Below are 21,750 nucleotides of genomic sequence, written 5' to 3'. Positions count from 1 at the left end.
TCTGTCTGTGTCTCGTGCCCAGGAGTAGTCAAGGGAAAACAGTAAAGCAGAACATCTGCAGCCACACAATACAATTCTGCTGGTCGCAGAAATACTTCCATTTTTCTACCCACAAAGCTGGTGTGTAATTGGAAGGATAAGCTACAGCCACCCAGCACATGGAAACGTGGGCGTTCATCACGACTGCCACATCTACCAGGATGTTTTCTCGTCATTTAAAGGGATCTGTCAAATCAATCACACTCCTCAATTTACTTTTTCCCTGGCTTAGCTGTGATGGATGTCATTAGAAATAATGGGAAAACACAAAGGATTGACTTTCGCTTCACTCCATCACCAATACCCCTGAGCCTGCACACCTGGGGGAGCTGTTCGCACGGCAGCAGCGAGGGCCGGAGCAGCTTTGAGCACCGCCGCCCGTGAAGGAAATGTCTGTACCAGGACAGGCCCTGGCCAGCCTCGGGCCTTCCTGGGTTTCATTTCACTTCACTCGGGAGAGCTTCCAGAGCCTCCAAAGGCACCTCAGCCGTCAGGGGAAGGGAGCAGGCCCTGTCTCAGGAACCCAGCAGGTCCCACTGCACAGAGAGGTCCCTCCTCCCTTGCTCTTGCGCAGCGCTTGTTCTCTAGAGGGGTCTTTTTGTTTTTCATTTCACGCTCGGGGACATTTGCGGGAAAGCGCATTTGTGAGGAGGCACTCGGCATTTGTGGGGAGGCGCGTTCGTGAGGCGGCGCGCGCGGCCGCCCTGAGGCACCGCCCGCCCCGCGCCCTCCGCGCGCACCGCCCCCCTCACCCCCCGCCCTTCAGGCACAGGAGCGCGCGCGGCGTGACGTCAGTGTCCGCCCTCCTCCTCGGCGGCGCCGCCGCGCTCTGTGATTGGCTGTCGGCGGGCGGAAGCGGCTCCGCCCCCTTGAGCGGGCGAGTTGGCGGGAAGGGCCGGCGGGGCCTGTGGGGTCTGTGATTGACGGGGCCGTGGGGGGCCTGGCACAGCCCGGCACAGCCCGGCACGGTCCGGTACAGCCATGCAGGCCTTCCTCAAGGGTCCGGCCTCTATCAGCACCAAGCCCGTCGCTGCCAAGGAAAAGAATGCGGCCGGGAGCAGCGGGGAGGGCAAGAGGACCAAACCCATCCCCTGGGTGGAGAAATAGTAAGGGATGCTCTGGGGCAGTGGGGGGCTGGCCGTGAGGGGGAGGTTGGCTCTGGAGGGTGTAGAGAGGTAGTTGATGCATAGCAAAAGGGGGGCGCAGGTGTGGGTGTCCCCACCAGGGAGAAGAGCTTAACTTTCCCTGTTCTGGGGGAACTCCAGGGCTGGGAGGTGCTGTAAGTGCCCTTTGTGGCTGGTACTGAACAGGAAATCTTGGTTGTGTCAAGCTGTGTTGTTTCATCACTGTGTGTTGGTGCATGAATGCATTTAATGCTTTGGATTTTTGAGAAGCCTTTATCACAAAGTGGTAAAATATTGCAGTTCTGCTTTTAAAAACATCTCAGACAGGTGTTTACGACAGTAAAAGACAAACAGCTCCCTGATGAATGAGATCACTTCACTCACAGAGACCAGAGGCATTTGACTTCCTGTTGTGATTTTGATTTCAGCTACTAAGTTCACTGTAATTCTTCAGTACCTGATGTAATCAGAAGGGGAGATGTTGTTTTTTCTCAATTTCAGCTTTCCTATGAAATTTTGTTAGCTAATACATTTTATTTAATGTCATTTTATTTAGTCGTCCCAAAAATGTGGATGAAGTCGCCTTCCAGGATGAAGTTGTAGCTGTGCTGAAGAAGTCCCTGGAAGGTGCTGATGTGAGTGCAATGACATCTACTTAATCAGCATTTTTAAACAGACACTTGTGTCAGTGGTAACAAAAATTTCTCTTTTCCCATTCAGCAATGATCATTTTTACAGTAGTACTTCATAAACAGGCTAAAGTGACTTCCTTGTGCTATCCTGTGTGGTATTCTGTTGTCATATATGTGTAAAGCTTCTTATATTCCCAGTCCTCTGAACACTGTAGAATTGTAAGTTCCATGATGCAGTTTGGAATTTTTCTAGAAAAGCTCAAATAGTAAACTTCTTGTTAATAGTTTCAAACCTGGAAAAGCTTTTGTTGTCTCCACACTGCTACTCCACCAGTATTTGTGACATTTGTGTTTAAGACAAGAGGAGAAAGTTTTTCTTTCATAGACAAGTCTGAATTGACAGTCACTCCTAAACATTTTTATTGATCTGTCAGTGCTTCTGTGAAACTGCTGAGCACTAAAAATTTTGGTTGATGAGAGAATTTAATTTATAAGTGCCAGGTCTACTGCTTGGATAGTGATTCCCAAACTTTTTGGGTTAAAGTTTCCAAGTCTCTCTGGCTTTAAAAAGCTAAATGTGGCAGTTGCAGGGTTGGCTTGTGTGTCCTAAGAGAGTAGATGAGCAGAGCATTTGTCATTGCATTTGTTTACTCTTGCATTTGCTTTTGGGTAAAAATTTAGTAAATATTTGGTATGTTTGATGGTTATTTCTTCCAGAGTAGGTGGTGTGGAGGTGAAGGGGCTGAAGGAGAAATAAAGTACATGGCCAAGAGATTGCTCTGCTTTTTTCCAAATCTGAACAATTCCTTATTTTGTACATACTGAGACTTTTTTCCTCCTCACCCAGGACAATCCCACTTGTGCTTCAAAAGCTGTCTGTTTTCATGGGCTGCAGTTTTGGTTTGCTCTACAGTGATATGAGTCTGTTTATCTCTGAAAATAATAATTTAATCAAAACTTGCAAAACAGACATACCTTATTTGTCTGAGCATATGAAGCCAAAATCAAACAGGTACAACACAACTGCAAAACATTTGTACTTCTTTCTTTAGCTTCTTTCTCCATGTTCAGTTTGCTTTGAGAACGCTCTTGTAATGTGACCTTGTCAGGTAATGTTGTACCCCAGAAATCTGGGTTTCAGCAGCAGTGCTGCTGGATTACAGTATTTATAGAGTTGAGGTAATTAGGAAGGAACTGTTAACAGCAAAGGAGAAATGAGCTGCTGCCACCTATTCTGTCTGGACATATCAGTTGTGTAACATTGCTTAGGTGATGGGTTGGGAAGTTCTATTTTCAGCAACAGTTATTTAAAACCCTACAGCTTGTGGATCAGCAGTGTTTCTTGGATTCTGAGCCTAGTGCACTTGTGTTGACTTTTGGCCTCCTGAGTTGAAAAGGCAAATTATAATTCCTCCTTCTGGTTAGGGGCTCTGAATTTTGCCATAGCTACCCAAACTCAGCAAGGCATTTGAGGACAAAATCATGCAAGTACTTTAAAATATTTAGATTTTTTTTTTAATTTAGACATTTTTATTAGTATCTTGAAAGGACTCATTCTGTCAAATAGGCAAAAGTGTAATTGAATTCTGAGGTGGCTCGTACTTACTTCAGTAAGTAAATATTACTGCAGGGGTTTTTACTGAGTTTGGTGATCTGGTGAGATCAAAGAAACAGCTGTGACAATGCTGTAGGTTTGAGTAATGTGCTTTATTTAAACCACAGTGCTGGAAATGGAGAGTCAGTCCTCTGTCAGTTGGCCTGTATTTGTGGGCCTTGATTTGGGAGCTGCTAAATGGAGCAGGAGTTGTAGCTTCCATTAATTAATACAGGATTTGTAACTCCCTATAGCTCATATACCTCCATCTGTAAGAGCACACATCATCCTGTTATAAACTGGGGACAGCAGAGTCCATGTGGGTTTGAACTGGAGAAATTGATTTCTGTCTGCCAGGAGTGTTGATTTGTTGGGTTTTTTTGTCGAAGAAACTGAAAACAGTCATGGTATGCTTTAGTTTTCATTTGCTTCATGATACCTTAATAACTAAAAAGAGAGTGTAGGATTATCATTGCAATTTACATCTTCACTTGTACTGAAACTTCTGGAAAAGCAGCTGAGATTTGCACTGTATGAGGTAGCTTTCCCATGAGCAGAGTGATGCCTGCAGGTATCCTGCTTACTCCTGGCAAGCGTGGAAAAATGGATAACCAGATCAGGTTGCAGTTTATTTAAAAATACTGCCACAGTTGCATAAAGGATTAGGTTGTGCTTGGTGAAAAGTGGTGTAAATACTTCAGTGATAAACCAGCATAAGTGAGGTTGAAACAGTGATAAAGTTGTGGTGTAATGGAATTAGGACACATTCCAATTAAACCTTTTACCTGCTTATGCTTTTTTTGAGAACAGTAGTGTGTGAATTAGCACAGAGGCATGAAATTATGAATCTCACAAACATCTACCCTTGCTATGTGCCAGCCTAGCACAGAGATTGGTGAATTTTCAGCTGTCATTCAGCACACTTTCCATCTCTCTGGCTGTCACAAAAGAGGGGGATAATACTATTGTGGTATCTAAACTGGAAAAGGTGTTTGTTAGTAGGGGATGCTGTTTGCTTATTAGTAATTAGAGAAACAGGCAACAATTGATTGGCAGAAAGAGCAGGCAAAACTTGAAATTCATTTATTTACAAGAAATTGATTGGAATTTGAAATTCTATCTCTACTTGTAGGTACATACACAGTTGAGTCTGTGCACTGTGTCTTGTCTTAGTTGTTAAAACAGGATCTTTGTTACCAAGCTGATTGTCCCTATTTCATTTTCTGATTATGGGTTGTGTACTCCTGCATTTTTCTCTGTTCTTTGAATGGTTTTGGTTTTGCTGTTCCCATTCTGTCTGCATTGCATGCTATATTCAGCATAGAATTCTCAAATCTAATTTTAGTTGACTCTTTAAAAATAGAATGCTTATTAGGGGTTAGAAATCAAGTCACACTGAGAACTTGGAGGGAACTTTTGGATCCTTGTTTTAAGAATGTAGAAGTAGAACATCCCCTATTGTGAAAGACAGCAGTTTTAGTGATTGCTTGAAACAGTAATATAGAAAACTATCACTCCTATGTCAGCTGAAAGGCTTCTTGATTTCGGCCAAAATTCAGTCATGGCTTACACAAATTTTGTTTATGCCAGCTTTGTTCTTTGTGATGCTCAGGTGTATTTATGGAGATCAGTCATATTCCCTCTCAGTTTTTATTTTACTGAGCTAACTAAATCAAACTCTTCAAAAAGTCACTTCTCATAAGATAGGCTTTTCATTCCTTTAATCACTTTTCCCAGTTTGGATTCATTATCCTTGTCTAAGGATGACTTGAACTGTGTGCAGCTCATTACCTGTTAGTATTGATAATTTACATCTGCATTAAAAGTGCACAATTCAGATCACCATGTTACACAGGCTTATACTGCTCCTCTGACAGTCAAAATAAAATCAGCTTATTATCAGTTTCATTCCATCTTATGAATTTCAGATATTTTGCAGGTACTTTGTTATGTTCTCACATTGAGAGATATTTTTGCTTTGTGCTGCTAAATGTCATCCTAAAATTATTGCTGCAGTCTTTGCTGTGCTGCTCTGATCTTCCTGTGTCAGCATATCTCCTTAATGCAGTTGTATTTTTCATGCTGAGGTCATTAATTAAATTATTTCAAAGATCAATTAACCTAATTTCTTTAAGAAGTGCCAGTGGTCTCCTTTGAAAACGGCTCAGAGGGGTGCAGGAGTTTGCCAGGGCCGTGCAGCGCAGGGAGTGGGTGGCACTGTCCCCGTGGTGTCCGTGTGGCTGTGCCAGCACTGCCTCCCTGCAGCCCGGCCTTCTCAGCTGCCCCTGCTCCCTGCAGTGCACCTGGTGGCAGCACAGAATCCTCAGCAGCTGGGCAAGGCAGGCTGGGCAGCTGAGAAAGCAAAGGATGGTTTCATCTGCACTGCTGGTATTGCCCAGGCTGTTTAAGGCCATCTTTGGATAAATTTGGGTGTTGCTGCAATCAGAACAGTAGGCTCTCTAGGTTTAGTGATCTCAGACATGCCCTGGAGTGTATATATAAAAATAAATATAGATTGGAATATCAGTTTGAATAGAACATGGGATGGTGCCACCAAATAACACTTGTTCATACTGTACTATAAACAGCAACTGGTTGTCCTCCTTTAGAGACCAAAAGAGAATTACCATTATTTACTGTGAGGAATAGACAGTTTTTGTTCTATTAGGTGCTCAGATTGTCAGCAGGTTTTCCTGTTAGTGGATATTTTTTTAATTTCCTTTTCTTACAAATGATGCCTTGCTATTTCAGCTTCCCAATCTGTTGTTCTATGGCCCACCTGGAACTGGAAAGACTTCCACTATTTTAGCAGCTGCTAGAGAACTGTTTGGGTAAGCTGGAATCAAGTTGCTTCAGTGTAATCAACTGTCACATGTCTCCTAATCATGTGATGAAGTGCCTCTGGTCATAGCCCGCTCTTAGGTAGTTCCCAGCACTTTTTCAGGAATATCTTTGTGTTCTAATTCAGCTCTAACATATGATTTTTTTCTCATTTGTCCTGCCACAAGTCACCAATTCCTGTTACCAGTATGGACTTCAGATTGGCAGCCATGTAACCCCAATAAAGACTATAGAAAGAATATGCTTTGCATATGATTTACTGAACTTTGTAAAGGAATTCCAATTTTTATTATTTATTTAGTAACTTGTTAGCTACACATAGATCTCAAAGTATTTCATAAAATGTCTGACTTTTAATCTCTCTGTTATGCACCATTGAATTGTGTCTGGAAAGTAGTGTTGGGACTCAGACTAAAATTCAGCATGTATACATTCATTAACTCACTTGTAGCACTTGGGAGTTTTTGAGTAGCAAATTCAGTGATCTATAAGCAAAAGATGGATGAGAAGGTGGTTTGATGTTATGATCAAATGTAATGCTGAATTTAATGCCTCCCCCATCCCATTTGTCATTTTTAATCTTTGACTCACTGTTTTTCTGGAGAGAACCACTTCTACTTTAGTAGGAGGAAGACAACTCCACATTGTGAGTCCATTTTAATTCTCAGGATTTAAAATCCAGTGTATTAATTGTTGGTTTGTTTTTTTAAATGGAGTATAGTACTGCAGGTGAATACTGCATATCTTTTACTTTCTGGATATTTCATTCTGGTAGTACTGTTAGTGACTGCATTGTGGCATTTTACTTGTTATTTCACATTGCTCAGGGGCTGTAAGTAAAAAGGAATAAAACATAGTGCTGTGAACATATGAGGCCAACTTCCTCCTTTTTTTTTTCTTCCTGGTTAACTGATATAATTTTATACTTCATTGTTTTCAGTAGCCTGGGAGGAGATTCTAAAAATATCTAATGGAAATTCATACTTGATATTTTATGATCTCAACTTAAGTCTCTTTTAACAATGTTATTTAGTAATGCTGATAAAAATAATCCCTGCCATTCAAAGCAGCCAGAAGGCTTGTTGTTCTATTTTATAACATATCATTACAGGGGTTAGCAGCTAACGTGTTGCAATAAAAATTTTGCAGGCCTGATTTATTCCGGCAGAGAGTCCTTGAGCTGAATGCCTCTGATGAGCGTGGGATACAAGTGATCCGGGAGAAGGTGAAGGCTTTTGCTCAGCTAACGGCCTCTGGGAGCCGTTCAGAGTGAGTGCTGCATCAAACCCCTCCTGCTTAGGACAAAGCATGTGGTTGTTTTTGTTTCTAATATAAATGATGGCTCAGCACTGCCCAGAAGCTGGCAAAACACAGTGCTTTGGCTGAGCTTTTACTTCATGGAATTTCACATTGGGGGTTTGAATACTCAGGAGGATTTTTACTGTTGCTGTTATCATTGGAGGCAGACACCAAAAACTCCACAAGGTCAAGACTTCTGGGTTTGGGCACATGTTGTTGCCTTTGCAGATTTTGTTTGACTACCACAGAAAAATTTCTTTGGGTAAATTGTGCCAGAAGTTACTTCCCTAGCCCTTCTAATCTGCAGGAATTTCTACAACATGGGTGTTGGTTTCTAAAAGGATTCTTCTGTTACTTGATGGGAAGCTCAGTGCAGGTCAAGCCATGTGTATGGACTGTGGAAAGCAGCAGGAAGAAACTGCATGCCAAGACAGCCTGACTGATTCCAGTACAGTATTGTGTACTGGAATCAGTCTGTGGAGTATTCTTGGGAGTTTAGGGAATCAGGAAGCCTGCAAAAAGAGGCACATAAGGTGTTAAAAGAAGCATCTTACAGTAAGAGTATGTATTTTAGAGGGCTTTTGCAGTATTCAAGTGTTGGTCTTTTTATGGTAACTCAGTCCCTGCCTTTATTAAAAATATTAGTCTTTAATCTAAAAATCAATGAAATCTTTTAAAAAGATAGAACCTCTGAATCTGTTCTATTTTTAAAGATACATGCTTAAGTAAAATATTACTTGCTATTTGCAGGGATTTTTCTGTGTATGTTTTTAATTTTTTTTCCCTTTGTCTGTACATTTCCTGTTTGCTGAATAAGAGATTTCTAATTTTCAGTGGTAAAATGTGTCCTCCTTTTAAAATTGTGATCCTGGATGAAGCAGACTCTATGACTTCAGCAGCCCAGGCAGCCTTAAGACGCACAATGGAAAAAGAATCTAAAACAACACGTTTCTGTCTTATTTGTAACTACATCAGCAGGTATACCTGGAACTTGTTGCTTATTTGGATTTGCTGTCTGGTCTGTAGTCTCTTTTTTAATTTTTTCCCTGCTTAAAAGTTGATATCTAATTTCATAGTTTTCACTTAATAGAGATGTCGCTGTATGCATGCAAGCCTGAAACAATACTTAGATTTCAATTAATTTTTACAATGTTGCAGTTTTAGAGTTATTTAAACCTTAAGGTATTTTAAACCTTTTCTGCCTTTGTTAGCTTTGTCTGTGAGAACTTGACCCACACGTTTTTTACCCCGTCCTTCCTTTCTTTCAGAATAATTGAACCTTTAACGTCTCGATGCTCCAAATTCCGCTTCAAGCCTTTGTCTGACAGTATCCAACAGCAGAGGCTGTTGGATGTTTCTGAGAAGGAACATGTGAAAATCAGTAATGAGGTAACTTTGTGGTTGCCATGTAATTTTACTGCTTAATCCAGTGCATAATTGCATGGCAGCAAAAGAGGCCAAGTCAGCATACTTTTCCAGGCTGCTCAATTGTATGAAATAAAATATATAAACTCATTTATTCTCCTTCCATAGATGAGATGAATTTTTAGTCGTCCTAAAACCAAAGAAATGTCCACCAGAGAAAACTGAAGCCAAACTGTAGGGCTTTTTTTTCTCTGCTGAGTGTACTGGCAGAGAACTGTGCTTCTTTCTCAAACTGCCAGCACACATTTGTGTTAGTAGAGAGGTTGTTTTGTAACTTGTGTATTGTGCTTGGCTCAGACAATCTGCTTTATGCACTACTTGGTGTTTTAAAGTAACTGCTGAAAAAGTGTATTAGATTTTAATTAACAGTGAACACTTAACTTAGCATTTTCTGACATCATTTTTCAGGCAGTGTCATACCTGGTTAAAGTGTCAGAAGGGGACTTAAGAAAAGCAATTACTTTTCTTCAAAGTGCCACTCGCCTAATGGGTGGGAAGGAGATCACAGAGAAGATAATCACTGAAATTGCTGGGGTAAGCTGTGCCTTACAGTTTCTCCTGGAATTACTCTGAAAAGCATTTTTCCTATCTCTATCTGCCATTGCTCAAAGTTTGGTTAAAAAATAGTTTTATACTCACTAGTATTGCAGCATGGTAATGATGCACTATCTACCAGAATTTTAAAAGACTGCCTGATTCTGTACACTTATTACATAGCAGGTTTCTAGCAACTTCTGTAAATCATGGAAACCTGTAAAACAGTCTTATAATTCAAACTGAAGTTGAGATAATCTGCCCATAAACGCAAACTGTGGGTTTTGGGGTTTTTTTTGTGGGAGAGTAGATTAGAACATTTTTGGTGCTTTTCTGTACGTGTGTGTAAAAGTAGAGATCATTGCAATATTGGTTTGGAAGCACCACAGGGAAATGACTTTCAGTAGCAGCTCATTTTCAGCTTAATGTTCACAGTGACAGTGACAAGGATCTGTGTGGCTTCTGCTTTTTAATGAAACAGCAGTGGTTTGTTCTAGAATGACATGGGTAATACTGAGAGGCACAGGAGAAACCTGAGAGAAAATGCATTTAATAAAACTTGTGTGAAGGTGTTCCTATAGCAACAAAACACCCCTGAAGAAGGAGAAGTGAGATTAGGAGCTGAGGAGCTGAAAAATAGATGGGCTTTAATGATGGACACACTTCCCATGAAGGTGCTGCCATCATAGCTCGTTGTAGGGGTTGGGAGGTTCTGACTTTGATGAAACCAGAGGCAATTGCTGCTGTGCAGAGTTTACAGAACAATTTTAAACAATTTTCACAGTGAAGTCACTGTTCAGTTTTGTGCATCTGTAAACCAGCTAGTATCTGAATAGATATCAGACATCTGAAACCTGGCAGAAATTGAGAGTATTGATAAGAAAGAGAAGAATGACATTCCATTATTGAATGAATAAAGCTCATTTAAAGCAAGGGAACCCAACTTTATATCTCCATAAAAACTTGAAGTTCTTGATCATTCACAACTTCTGTGACCGTGGAGTGACCTTAGTACAAAAGCTTCATAAAGAAGCTTTGAAACCAAACTGTCCAGGCACTCAGCTGACAGGAATGACAATGAGTGAAGGGGGAAAGGGGCAGCTCTTCTCTGCACAGAGTGACATAATGGCGTCTGTCAACTTTTTTCCTTCTGATTTATTGTCTAATCTTGTTGCATTGGGCATTTTTTGGATGCTATTGGTTTGTCACTGGAAATAAAATCTATTTGCTGTGTTGTTTAGGTGTAGAATGGTACAGAAAGCATTGGCTGATCTAACTGTTGAAGAATGTCCTCCTCTTAGTCAGTGTCCTGAATAAGCAGTTGGATTTAGGAAGGTGACTTTGATGGTCTATTGTCATGATATGGTTTTTGTTTTAATATCACCAGTAAAGGAAAAATATCACAGCCTAGTTTTCACTTCTAAAATGTATTTAGTCTGTCCCATATACTTGCTAGAGGTGGAGGGGTGTGTAGAGGAATGAAATCCTGAAATGCCTTCTGCCATGAACAGTTTGTTACTGTAAGCATCAACACCAATTTTAAGTTTACAAAGTTGAAATTAAGAAATATCACTTCTTGTTACAGGTAATCCCTAAAGAAACAATTGATGAGCTGATCTTGGGCTGCCAGAGTGGTTCCTTTGAGAAACTGGAAACACTGGCAAAGGTAGAGTTCTCTTAGTGCTTAGCCTGGGTATTTCTCTCAGTCAAGGCCCTGTGAATCCTTTGTTCCCAGGCTATGGCTGAGGAACATTTGGCCTCAGTCAGTTTGGATGCACATTTGCGAAGTGTCTTGTACCAGTCAGGACTCCCAGTCTTTCCCTTCTGAGGAAGAGCTGTCAAAGTTGCAAATAAATTTCCCTACCAATGTGACTCTGGCTTTCTCCTGGGTTAAACTGATGTAGATCTGTTCAGCTGAACAGAAAAATAAGGTTGCACCAATGATATTTCTATTTTCATAAACTTCTCTCTTCCCAAATAGCTTCACTGACCATTGTTCTCAATACTTGACATTTTTGTAATTGGGCACTACTTTTTTTTTTTTTTTTAAGCTGTCTTTAGCTGCCATGGGTTTTATTTCATTAAAAAAGCTTTGGTCTTACAGATCTCTCAATTCCTGAGACTAGCAATAACCAGATGAAGAAAATAAATCCTAAGTAGTTGGCCCTTTAAAATGTGAAGGCTGTGGTACTGCCATCTGATGCTGTGGATGCCAAGCTCTCCTAATTTTAGAATAGGATTGGACAGGTTCAGTGGAGGTTGTTAAATGCTTTAAATGCCTCATAAAATTTCTGAGATGTAAATTGTCAGAAGCTGGAAGAACATTTGGACAGAACTGCTGCTCTGTGCCTGCCTTGCACGTGCAGCCTGTCACTGTTGGGCTGGTGCAGGGCAGGGCTGTGCTCAGGCCACTGAATTGTCCTCTACAATGTACAGGTTCCATACTAAATTGCAGTGCAGTCTCTCGGTTCAGTTCAGACAGAATTTTTCAAGATTATCTTTCCAGTTTATGGTGTTTCTGCTGCCAAATTACTTCCATTTTCCTCTCTCCCTGTGCAGAATCTCATCAACGAGGGGTTTGCTGTTGCTCAGCTTGTAAACCAGCTGCATGACACCATTGTGGAGAGTGGAGATTACAGTGACAAGCAGAAATCTGCCATAGTTGAGAAACTTGCAGTAAGTCTAACTTGAGTTAAAAAACCCAAAACTCATTAATCTTTACAGATTGATTTTTGTTTGCACAATCTCTCCCAAGAAGTACATGGTGATTTTTTGTTCTGAATGTTTCTTGGTAGAATGTAAACTTCTGTCCTGAGAATTTTCATGAGGAGTTGAAATCTAGTTATGTGAATTATTATCCATATTATGTTGTTCTAGTGGATTCGATCAAGAGGTTTGTGGGTTTGATTGTTTTGGGGTTTTTTAATATAACATGGAAGGAAAATTAAGATGAGAGTAAGTCAGCACTTGAAAAAAACTTAGGAGCTGCAAAATGTAAGATTTTGATCTGGTGAATAAAATCTGCCTTTCCAAAAAAGAGAAAATTCATTAACTTGCTCCACTTTTGATGAAGAAGGAAAGCCAGCTGTGGTGGAGGTTTTGCCTAAGTGACTGCAGCCAGGCAGGTGCTGTGGATGCCCTGCAGTGATGCTCCTGGCAGGGGCTGGCAGGGCCAGTGCCACAGCCCTTTGTGTTTGGAGCTTTCAGTGGTGGCCTCCTCTGGGAGATGAGATGGAGGCTGAGAGCTCATGGCTCCCAGTCCAGCTGGACAGGGATGTAATGTGGAGAAATCTGTGCTGAGTAAGAGAACAGCTGACAAACTTCTTGTTCTCCACTGTATCCCAAGACACAGCTGCCTTGAGCATGGCAATTTTTAGAGGGTTTTCCCTTCTGTGTTCCCTCTGCAGGAAGTGGACAAATGCCTGGCAGACGGTGCTGATGAATTCTTGCAGCTGATGAGTCTCTGTGCCCTTGTGATGCAGCAGCTCACACAGAACATCTGACTCCTCCAGCACCCTTTTTTCCAGGGGTGGCTGGGGCTCTCAGAGCAGGGACCTGTGTACTTTTGTACTGTTTTGGGGTTTTTTTGCAATAAAAGGACTGCACTGCAGTTGAAAAACCTGAGGCTGGAGTATTTAATTCAATTTTTTTACACTGGTAAAGAGCACAGGGGTGTGTAATGCTCCTACTGTGCAGTTCCTTCTTGTGTGCTTACACATGCAAGCAAATTATCAGAAGTGAGCATATCCATACTGGTGTCTTCATCAGCTGTAAGCAGAGACACAAGGATTAGTCCTTGTAGCCTATATTGGCTTGGTAAAATGATCCCATCCCTATACAACACAGCTTCAGGCTGAACACAGCCCACACCTCCACCATCTTGTATCTATCTGATGATCCTTTGGGATTAAACATAGCAAAAAGCACTTTAATAGCAAACATATTGCAACTTTTATTCCATTCAAGCTCTCAAAGAAAAAAAATGTACAGCAAAGAGTAGGCCATGTTCTGAAGGCATCACTTAGGATTCCCTGTCATCTCTCTATTCTTGCTCACAAGCCATTTTAAAGCTGTGACCTGGATGAGCATCTTTGGGGAACACTCTCAGAGGTGCTGTTTTGACCACCTGTCCTCCTTCCTGAATGGCTTGGGAAAAAAAATACCCTTGGACAGGCATTAATGATGCAGCACAGAGCTTCTTCATCAAGCCAGCACCAATTATTAAGTGAGCCATTTTCTACTCTGATGAAGGGGTGTTTCAGTTTTAAGGACACAGGTGCAGCATGCCAGAACCACACTAGCACTTGGGAGTCCAGAACCACCTCTGCAATTAATGACACAGTACATGAGCTGTGGGCACAAGGCTGCAGCAGTTGCCACCTTCAGCTCCCACCCTGAGACAGTGCAGTCTCTGCTGTCACCCTCCCTCAACCCAAGAAGCAATTATTTACAATTTAAGTGAATATAGAAGTATTTTATTGAACATTCAAACTTCATTAAGACATGTGCAATATGGCAAATTTTACTGGGTTTAACCCTAACTAAGACAATAGTATGATTGCTTGCTTGCTGGGGCTTAGCAACAGGGTCCAGATCACACTTACCACTAATTAAATACTTTATTGAATAAATACATATGAAACAAAAATGCATTTTAATGCTCTTATAAAAGTTTAGAGATTTTGAAAGGCCTTTCCAATTTAATCTGAGGTGTAAGTACATACAATAAAGGAAGGTAGGCTAGTTTAACATAATTGGCTGACTTTATACAGCACTTATATCTTTTAGTCCATAAGTAAATTATTAAATGATAAAGAACATCTAATACAACCACTTCTATGGAACTAGGAAATAAATTTCTAATAAAGAAAAAATTTACAGACCCCATGACTTTCCACCCAACCCCAACAGTCTAACCCTAAAGTGGACAAAGCCAATGGCCTTCCCCACAAGAGCTCACGACAGAAAGTCGCTTCTCTTATCAAAAATCTGTATTTCTGATCCGTAATGAGCATTGAGACAAGATTCAATATATCCCCAAAGAAAGAAGCACAATGCGCGTTGTGAATCGCCTATTCAGCAACAGCGAGCACTGGATTCACAACCACCTCATCCCGGGGATTAAATGAGATCAGCCACATTCATCGGCATCTCCTCCACTGTAGTATTGTAGAAAGTCTCAATGTCTCGCAGGATCCTCTTGTCCTCTTCAGTGACAAAATTGATAGCCACACCTTTTCTGCCAAAACGGCCACCCCGGCCAATTCTGCATGAAAAGAAAACACATTTACACTCGAGTTAACCTCACCCATCTGCTTTACACGTCTACAAGATCCATTCTTGACTGCTGCTCTTATCTGCCACTGGCCAGTCTATGCTGCCACCCAAGTCACAGCTGGTCAGGAAAACCAGCAGCTGGTGCCAGCAGCACAGCAGGTCCATTCCGTGGCAGGCAGCAGGACACACACATGGTTACTCTTTGGCTGCAAAGTAAGACCTTCATTTAACGCTTGGTGCTGTGTTCTGAAGTCCTGGGTCAGTCTCTCCCCTCTGTTCAACTACGCACCCACCCCCCTCATGCATTCACTCCCAAGCACAGAGCACACACTGCTGTTTAACAATCAGACTGTTACCAAGTTAATCTAGTAACATGGAACAGCACACTTTATTTCAGAATTTCAATTCAACCTGATTCCAGTGGGAAAACCTAGGATTTGTTGGTTTCCTTTATGGAGTAAAATCCAAGCTCAACATCTGTGTTTAAGCCACACATCAGTGCATACGGTTTAGTTACACCCACCGTGAGGCTCCACCTTCCTACAGGCTGCACAATAGAGCACCTTCCCAGCAGGAGCTAAATACACAGAAAGGGCTCACAAAACTTAGGGGATAATCATGACAAAATAAATGAATAAATACCAACTCGCTCTTTATTCAAACTGTGCCGCTTACGAATCCACGTCCTAAATTACGTCAACGCCGTTTCTGAGCACCATCTTGTGTCATCAACTGCTGCTATCGACTCCTGTATTTTTTTACATCAAGTAACAAAGCACAGTTTACTTAATTTAGGGACAGGCACTAGAAGCAGTTAACTAAACCTAGGGAGACAAACTGAAATTCCTACCAGAAGACACACTGCAAAGAATCCCACTAAGGAGCCACCAAGAGCAAACATGGCACACACAACATGGACACAGCTGAACCTCCACAAGCAAAGGCAGCCCTACAAGCCAGGACTAAGTAAGGTCTGTCCTGTCACTGAGCAGCAACAACTCCAGATCAGCCAGAGCCCAACCAAGCTGACCCAGCTGTCAAGATGCTGCACCACTAACAGTGTCACACTCCTATGTCACAGCCTACATGACAAGAGGCAGTTCAGTTGCTGGCATTCTCCCCACAGCTCCAATGTTCATCACTCACCACTGAACCTATTATCCTGTAAGTTTTCCCACTGCTTTAAGTGTTCAAAAGTTCTGCTTCTCTCTTGTTTCAGAACCACTGCTGTGCAAGGCAGGGCTTTTAAAAAGCCAATCCACAAGTGGTTGCATTCCCTGCTAGCTGTGAGAAGTTCATGCATGGATGCTAACACCTCTGGTTTGGTGAGGAGGGTGTGTGCCCATGCCCATCCAGCACAGCACAGGGACTGACGGGGGGCAGAGCCAACTGACCTGTGAATGTAATTCTCACGATTGGTCGGCAGGTCGTAATTGATAACCAGGGACACTTGCTGCACATCAATGCCACGAGCCTGAAAAGAAACACCAAGTCTTTAATGCAAGTTAGGAGCTATTTTCCAATTTACCTATCTCAGACTTTTGTCAACCACATCATTAGTTATGAACTACAACTGTGTAGTCCACAGTGGAGCATGGTCTTTGCTGTTCCAAAAAGCTCCCAACAGTTCAGGTTACAAAAACCATCACTCAATTATGAAGCTTTTGGGAGAAGGCTGTAACAGAACGTATTCAATGCAAGACAATGCTCACCAGCAAGTCAGTAGTGATCAGGACACGGCTGGACCCTGATCTAAACTCTCTCATGATAACATCTCGTTCCTTCTGGTCCATGTCACCATGCTGGAGAGTTAAAACAAAAAGCTGCAATTAGTACACTTCCAATGCTCCAAACCAGAATATTCTATAAAGAACAAAGGCATGTATGAATCCCAGCGTCCCTACCTGCTGTGGGAACTAAGCAGGTAGGGATAGAAAGGAAACATTTTACTTTAAGCAGGGGGAACGATAATACAGCACTGCACAGCTATATTATAACTTTCCTGCTTCTCACTGATATCCCCTCCTCACCATTTCTTCTCCAGTAAATATGCAGCATTTCAGAAGTGATTTGAAGTAGCAGTTCTTACCAGAGCTGAGACTGTGAAGTCCCTGGCATGCATTTTCTCCGTAAGCCAGTCTACTTTTCTCCTTGTATTCAGGAAAATAACAGCCTGTGTAATGGTCAGTGTCTCATACAAATCACAGAGAGTATCCAGCTTCCATTCCTGAGCAGAACAAAGACCATCAGGAAACACATCATGACACATCTCAGTACATAACACAAACTTGAAGCAAGGAATAGAACTCCAATACAACAATTGATTAAGCCTGCTTTGGCACACAACTACATTCAGTATAACCTGGAAACTAAGTCAAGTTTATGCATCAATTGTTGCACTAAATCTTCAGACACAGGACACTGGACATTAAGAAAGAGGTCCACCCTAGTCCTTTTGGATCTAGTGCATAGTTTTTCTTCTTCTTGCATTTACTCTACTAGCATTATTGCAGAAACTAAAGCTCAGCCTTGGTTTCCGCAATTTTAGCACAGTGCTTTAACAAGAAGGTAAGAGAACCTAACTCCTCCTGCCAGAGTGAGTGTAACCAGTACCAACCTCTCTCTCAACATTAATGTAGAACTGCTTGATACCCTCCAGAGTCAGTTCTTCCTTCTTCACCAAAATACGGATGGGATCTCTCATGAACTTTTTGGTCACTTCCAACACATCCATTGGCATTGTAGCTGACAGCAGCACAACCTAAAATACATTACTCTATGTTAGCACATACCCCATACAACAATTTTTATTTGTGCCAATTTAGCTCTCAGCCACACCATAACCAAAGCTGCATGCATCACTTCACCACGTGAAAGCTTTTGTACCTGGATGTTTGTGCTTAGTTTTTGAAAGATCTCATAAATTTGATCCTTAAATCCACGGCTCAGCATTTCATCAGCTTCATCCAGAACAAACATTTTGATCCATTTTGGTGCTATTGGAAAAAGAGAAGCATCTCATGAAGTTTCACAAATACACAATCCTTTAAGAACATCATGCTTCTGTACTACTACTAAGCTTTCCAGCACAACTCTCCACAGTGACAACAAGTACACTAAAGCTCTTAGTGGCTATGAGGCTTTCACTGGAAATTTATCAGCAAGGGCACAATGAGGTTCATACTCACAAAGATAGCGCCTGTTCAACATATCAAACACACGCCCTGGAGTTCCCACCACGATGTGTGGAGCCTCAGCCTGCAGTTTCTGCATTTCATTGCGCACATTTGTGCCACCAATGCAAGCGTGGCATGTTGCTCCCATGTAGTCTCCAAGGGCCAGGATTACCTTCTGAATCTAAAACAGAACCTTCCATTAGGAGCTCATAGGACAATGAAGCTTATGCCCCATTCTCACTGGCTTTTATGGACTTTGGAAGCTGAGACACCAAATAAGGACTATGGAGCTCTTGGAACTGAGAGCTGCTAAAAAAGCTGCCCAACTCCACATAACTCAAGTTGCTAACTAGTAGCCAGAGGAACAGTTACCTTTTTTTTTTACTGGCTAAACTTGCTGATTGAGAGATTGCCATGAGACAATTTACTAAGCTGAGAGCAGGGCCACCAGAAGTGAGCTCAAGCTCTGAGGTGGTGCTCAGGCCTGCATGTTAAGCACTTGGACACTCTTCAGTGAACTCTCTCCAATGGCACCACTACCAGCCAGGTTTCCAAACATATCTCACCGCAACAGCTTTAGAGTAGAACAAAGGCCTAACATTCTGATAAAAGGCCCTTATTCCATTTATTTTGTTTTCTGTCTGATTTAATATGTTTAGCTTTACCTTGAAGAACTGTAACATAGCACTGGCATTTCAGTATAGTCTAGTTCAAAATGACAGTAAGTTTTCTACTTCAGAGTTGGTCAACATTGTACTTTAAGACCCTTCATTACTGATACAGTTATTCTAAATATTCAAGTATTCTGAAAGTTATTACCACACACCCACTTAGCATAACAGAATACCAAGCCTTGAAGGCGAAGACATGCAATTATATTGTCAGGAAAACGTACAAAGAAACAAAACCATTAAGTAACCAAATGTGCACTGCAGTTTTCATGTTGCACAACTGCATTTAAGTTTAAACGGCTTCAAAACAAGTGAATTTTTTGTTTCCACTCAGAACACTGTGCTTTAGTAATTTTGTTTTTCTGCTGAAGATGCTCCCTCCACTTTACACACAGCACAGCAGCTGCCTCCTGCACGCCTGCCCCAGCACACCCTCCATGTTTATTACCTCAGCTCTTCAAGGAGGCAGAGGACTTGTGGGACAGAAGGCAGTTTGTATCCCCCATTACTGGACACAAAAAGGGTTCTGAATGGATATTTATTACAGCCCCTGAAGAAGTCTGGTAATGTTGTCTCACAGTTGTGAAACCTGAAACCTATGCAACACACAAAGTTTTCATTTTTTTTTTTTTTTAAACTACACTATCAATACCTGTTGAGCCAGTTCTCTGGTAGGGGCCAATACTAGTGCCTGGGACTCCTTGAGATCAATCTCCAACTGCTGCAGGATGGAAATAGCAAATGTGGCTGTCTTGCCAGTACCTGACTGAGCTTGAGCAATCACATCATACCCTAAAAAAAGTAGGATACACATTTACTGCTCCCACACGGGTCAATCACGTTAGTTTTACTTAATTCCCCTTGAAGTAAGTGATCAGTACTAAAGAGGTCTCTCCATTTCAGGTCAGTCCCGAAAGATGGTGTACCATCATATCACTTGTTCAATGAAGACTGAAATTAGTTATTACTGCACACTAATGAAACAACGTATGCATTTCACAATGCTTTCTTAATTATCCGATGTTGATATTAATGAATCTACTGCATACCTTTGATGCATGGAATAATAGCTCTCTGCTGAATAGCTGAAGGCTTCTCAAAACCATAAGCATAAATGCCCCTTAGAAGGGATTCTTTTAAATTCATATCATCGAAATTGTCAACAATCTCATTCCAATTGCTCTGTAATAAAGAAACAATAGAAAAAAAAAAATAAATCCAATACCCCTGTCCACCAGCGAATAAATTCTCAGGTCACTTCGTAAGTGCTCACCTCGATGACACCATCGGGCTCCATTCCCTCTGGGCCGCCATGGTCTCTGCCATGAAAGAGAACACGTTGTTAGCACGGGAGCCGCCACCACGCAGGAGCGAGCTGACACGTCGGCTAAGACAGCGGCGGGACCCGTGACAGATCATTCCAGCAGGTGCTCTGAGCTGCTGCCAATGGACAAACTCCTGCCCCCGTTCCCCAGCGTCCCGAAGCCGGTGCCCATCTCCCGGCGCCGCGGCCATGGGCGCACCGAGCGCGCGCTCCCGCGGCGGGGGAAGGGGGGGGCGGGCGCGCTCCCGGCGCTGCAGCGGATCCCCCCCGCCCCGCCCCGCCGGGAACTCTCGCGAGAGCTCCACCCCTGGGATTGCGCAAACCGGGCGCTGCGGGCGGACGGCGCCGGGCGATCGACCGGGGGGGGCCTCCCCCTCCCCCCGCAAAAAAAATATAATGGTCTCGCCCTCAGCGCGGTCCGAAAACCCGGGGCGAACCAACGGCGCGAGGGAGACTAGAATGTCGAGGAAAAAAAATCCACAGAAAGACATTTAAATATTAAAGCTACAACACAGCTGTACACGAATAAATTTCGAATAAGTCCTTTCTAGGGCTCACTGGATTGCTAAGAAAGCCAGTAACGAAAATCGAGCCCCGAGGACTAGAGCTAAACCGTTGCTGAACCGCGAGCAAGGGGAGCGCAGGGACAGAAACGTCTAGAACGGGAGGGGCCAGGGCGCAGGGCTGATTGAGCACAGCGCCCTGCCTCCCCCAGGGCGCCTCGCCTCCCACCCCTCCACCTTCTTTCGACTTTTTCTCTCTCCTTGGCCGCCCCCGCATAACCCAGGAAGCCCCCGAATGTGGAAAGAGCCCAGGCCCCCACCATACCTGCTATAATCCGCGGAGCCCCCTGACATGTTCCGATCACCAGCTCTGTCCTCAACTGAAAAGGCAAGCCCTCCGCGGCGCTCGCCTTATATACCCGCCCTGCTGCCGGACTCGTTGCGCTCTGCTCTGCGCATGGATATACACCTTATACCACGCGCAAAAAAGCAAGAATCTCTCCAGTTTAAGCCCTGTATCCCAAGAGATTCCCGTCACGCGACTTTTTCAGTTAATCCGAAGGTTGTGTATGAACCTCTGGGGTCTAAGAGGCTACGTGGAACATAGAACTACTTTTTCTGTCGGATCGCGGAAGGATATTGCACCATTGAGTGCGTCACAGCGCCCCACTCCTTCCTCCCTCTGCCTCCCCTTCCCCCCCGCGCGCACGGGGTTTCCCGTCCGGTCCGTGCTGCAGCGTGGGGCGGGAGGGGGAATGGCGGCGCCGGCTTGGCCGGGTGAGGGCACAGCGAGCAGCCCTTGCGGCAGCGGCTGGGGCGCCATAGTAGCCCCTTTTCGTAGCCGCGTTTTCCCCGCCGTGTTGGTTGTTTTTAAAGCCCCGGAGTCGGGGGGGTGACAGCAGGGAGAAAGAGGCTTCCTCGGGCGGGGGCCGGCGGTCGCGCATCCGCCCCATCCTCACACAGAAATGGCTCCCGCCTCCTCCTCCTCCCTGGCAGGCGGAACACACCCCGAGCTCTCCCCCTGCGCTCCCGGAGTCGGGGCAGCGTTGGTCATGAGGGGGCAGCGCTGGGAGCTCCCGGAGAGGCCCTGAGGCAGGGGAGCAGATGGAGGCGCCTCTGAGGGCTCCCCGGCCCCTCGGCCCGGGCTCACACCCAGTGCAGGCCCGCGGGCCCGTGGCTGAATTCCCCAAATTTGTCCCGAGGCCTGAGGGTGGATCAATCCTGAAGGGGATGCAGGAGTATTTGTAGGAGACAGGTTAGGTGGTCCTCGGCGTGCTGCCGAAAGCACGGTGCTGTGATGTGCTGCAGATC

At 43.5% G+C, this 21,750-nt stretch overlaps 2 protein-coding genes, 1 long non-coding RNA gene and 3 other non-coding genes across 6 annotated transcripts; 2 read left to right on the top strand and 4 right to left on the bottom strand.

The window, feature by feature from the left end:
• Window positions 1–887: 887 nt before the first annotated feature.
• RFC4 (replication factor C subunit 4) lies at window positions 888–13,112 on the top strand. Its single transcript, XM_071437958.1, has 10 exons — window positions 888–1,145; window positions 1,720–1,798; window positions 6,141–6,220; window positions 7,380–7,499; window positions 8,364–8,507; window positions 8,798–8,918; window positions 9,363–9,488; window positions 11,074–11,154; window positions 12,048–12,164; window positions 12,896–13,112. Exons 1-10 carry the CDS (start codon window positions 1,021–1,023, stop codon window positions 12,989–12,991), a joined length of 1,089 nt encoding a protein of 362 aa, XP_071294059.1. The 5' UTR covers window positions 888–1,020; the 3' UTR covers window positions 12,992–13,112.
• A 440-nt stretch (window positions 13,113–13,552) lies between these two features.
• Window positions 13,553–14,366, top strand: LOC139595066 (uncharacterized). The gene is made up of 2 exons (XR_011680830.1): window positions 13,553–13,829; window positions 13,862–14,366. It is a non-coding gene; the product is annotated as an uncharacterized lncRNA (long non-coding RNA).
• On the bottom strand, window positions 13,948–20,914 carry EIF4A2 (eukaryotic translation initiation factor 4A2). Its single transcript, XM_071437957.1, has 11 exons — window positions 20,765–20,914; window positions 19,886–19,931; window positions 19,662–19,794; window positions 19,265–19,404; window positions 17,954–18,122; window positions 17,652–17,761; window positions 17,383–17,526; window positions 16,855–16,992; window positions 16,478–16,567; window positions 16,160–16,239; window positions 13,948–14,754 (listed from the first exon to the last, which is right to left on the bottom strand). The coding sequence occupies exons 1-11, from the start codon at window positions 20,791–20,793 to the stop codon at window positions 14,610–14,612; spliced, it is 1,224 nt and encodes a 407-aa protein (XP_071294058.1). The 5' UTR covers window positions 20,794–20,914; the 3' UTR covers window positions 13,948–14,609.
• Window positions 16,646–16,773, bottom strand: LOC139595255 (small nucleolar RNA SNORA63). The gene has a single exon (XR_011680976.1). It is a non-coding gene; the product is annotated as a small nucleolar RNA SNORA63 (small nucleolar RNA).
• Window positions 17,155–17,335, bottom strand: LOC139595265 (small nucleolar RNA SNORA81). Its single transcript, XR_011680985.1, has one exon. It is a non-coding gene; the product is annotated as a small nucleolar RNA SNORA81 (small nucleolar RNA).
• On the bottom strand, window positions 19,481–19,551 carry LOC139595267 (small nucleolar RNA SNORD2). Its single transcript, XR_011680987.1, has one exon. It is a non-coding gene; the product is annotated as a small nucleolar RNA SNORD2 (small nucleolar RNA).
• Window positions 20,915–21,750: the final 836 nt, after the last annotated feature.

The sequence above is a fragment of the Agelaius tricolor genome, unplaced genomic scaffold, assembly GCF_023055355.1.
Source record: "Agelaius tricolor isolate 1412-34295 unplaced genomic scaffold, bAgeTri1.0.p SCAF_12, whole genome shotgun sequence".
In the NCBI taxonomy this organism is placed as follows: Eukaryota; Metazoa; Chordata; class Aves; order Passeriformes; family Icteridae; genus Agelaius; species Agelaius tricolor.
The sequence above is the reverse complement of the archived record's forward strand: the minus strand, read 5'-3'. Positions and strand labels throughout refer to the sequence as shown.

Bases quoted from the DNA above. Each gene is read 5' to 3' on its own strand.
- RFC4 (XM_071437958.1), top strand. From the start codon at position 1,021: ATGCAGGCCTTCCTCAAGGGTCCGGCCTCTATCAGCACCAAGCCCGTC. The intron at 1,799-6,140 runs GTGAGTGCAATG...TTGCTATTTCAG, and splicing joins AGTCCCTGGAAGGTGCTGAT to CTTCCCAATCTGTTGTTCTA. The intron at 6,221-7,379 runs GTAAGCTGGAAT...AAAATTTTGCAG, and splicing joins GCTGCTAGAGAACTGTTTGG to GCCTGATTTATTCCGGCAGA.
- EIF4A2 (XM_071437957.1), bottom strand. From the start codon at position 20,793: ATGTCAGGGGGCTCCGCGGATTATAGCAG. The intron at 19,405-19,661 runs GTATGCAGTAGA...TACTTTTTTTAG, and splicing joins TATTATTCCATGCATCAAAG to GGTATGATGTGATTGCTCAA. The intron at 14,755-16,159 runs GTCAGTTGGCTC...CTTTTCATGCAG, and splicing joins CGTGAGAATTACATTCACAG to AATTGGCCGGGGTGGCCGTT.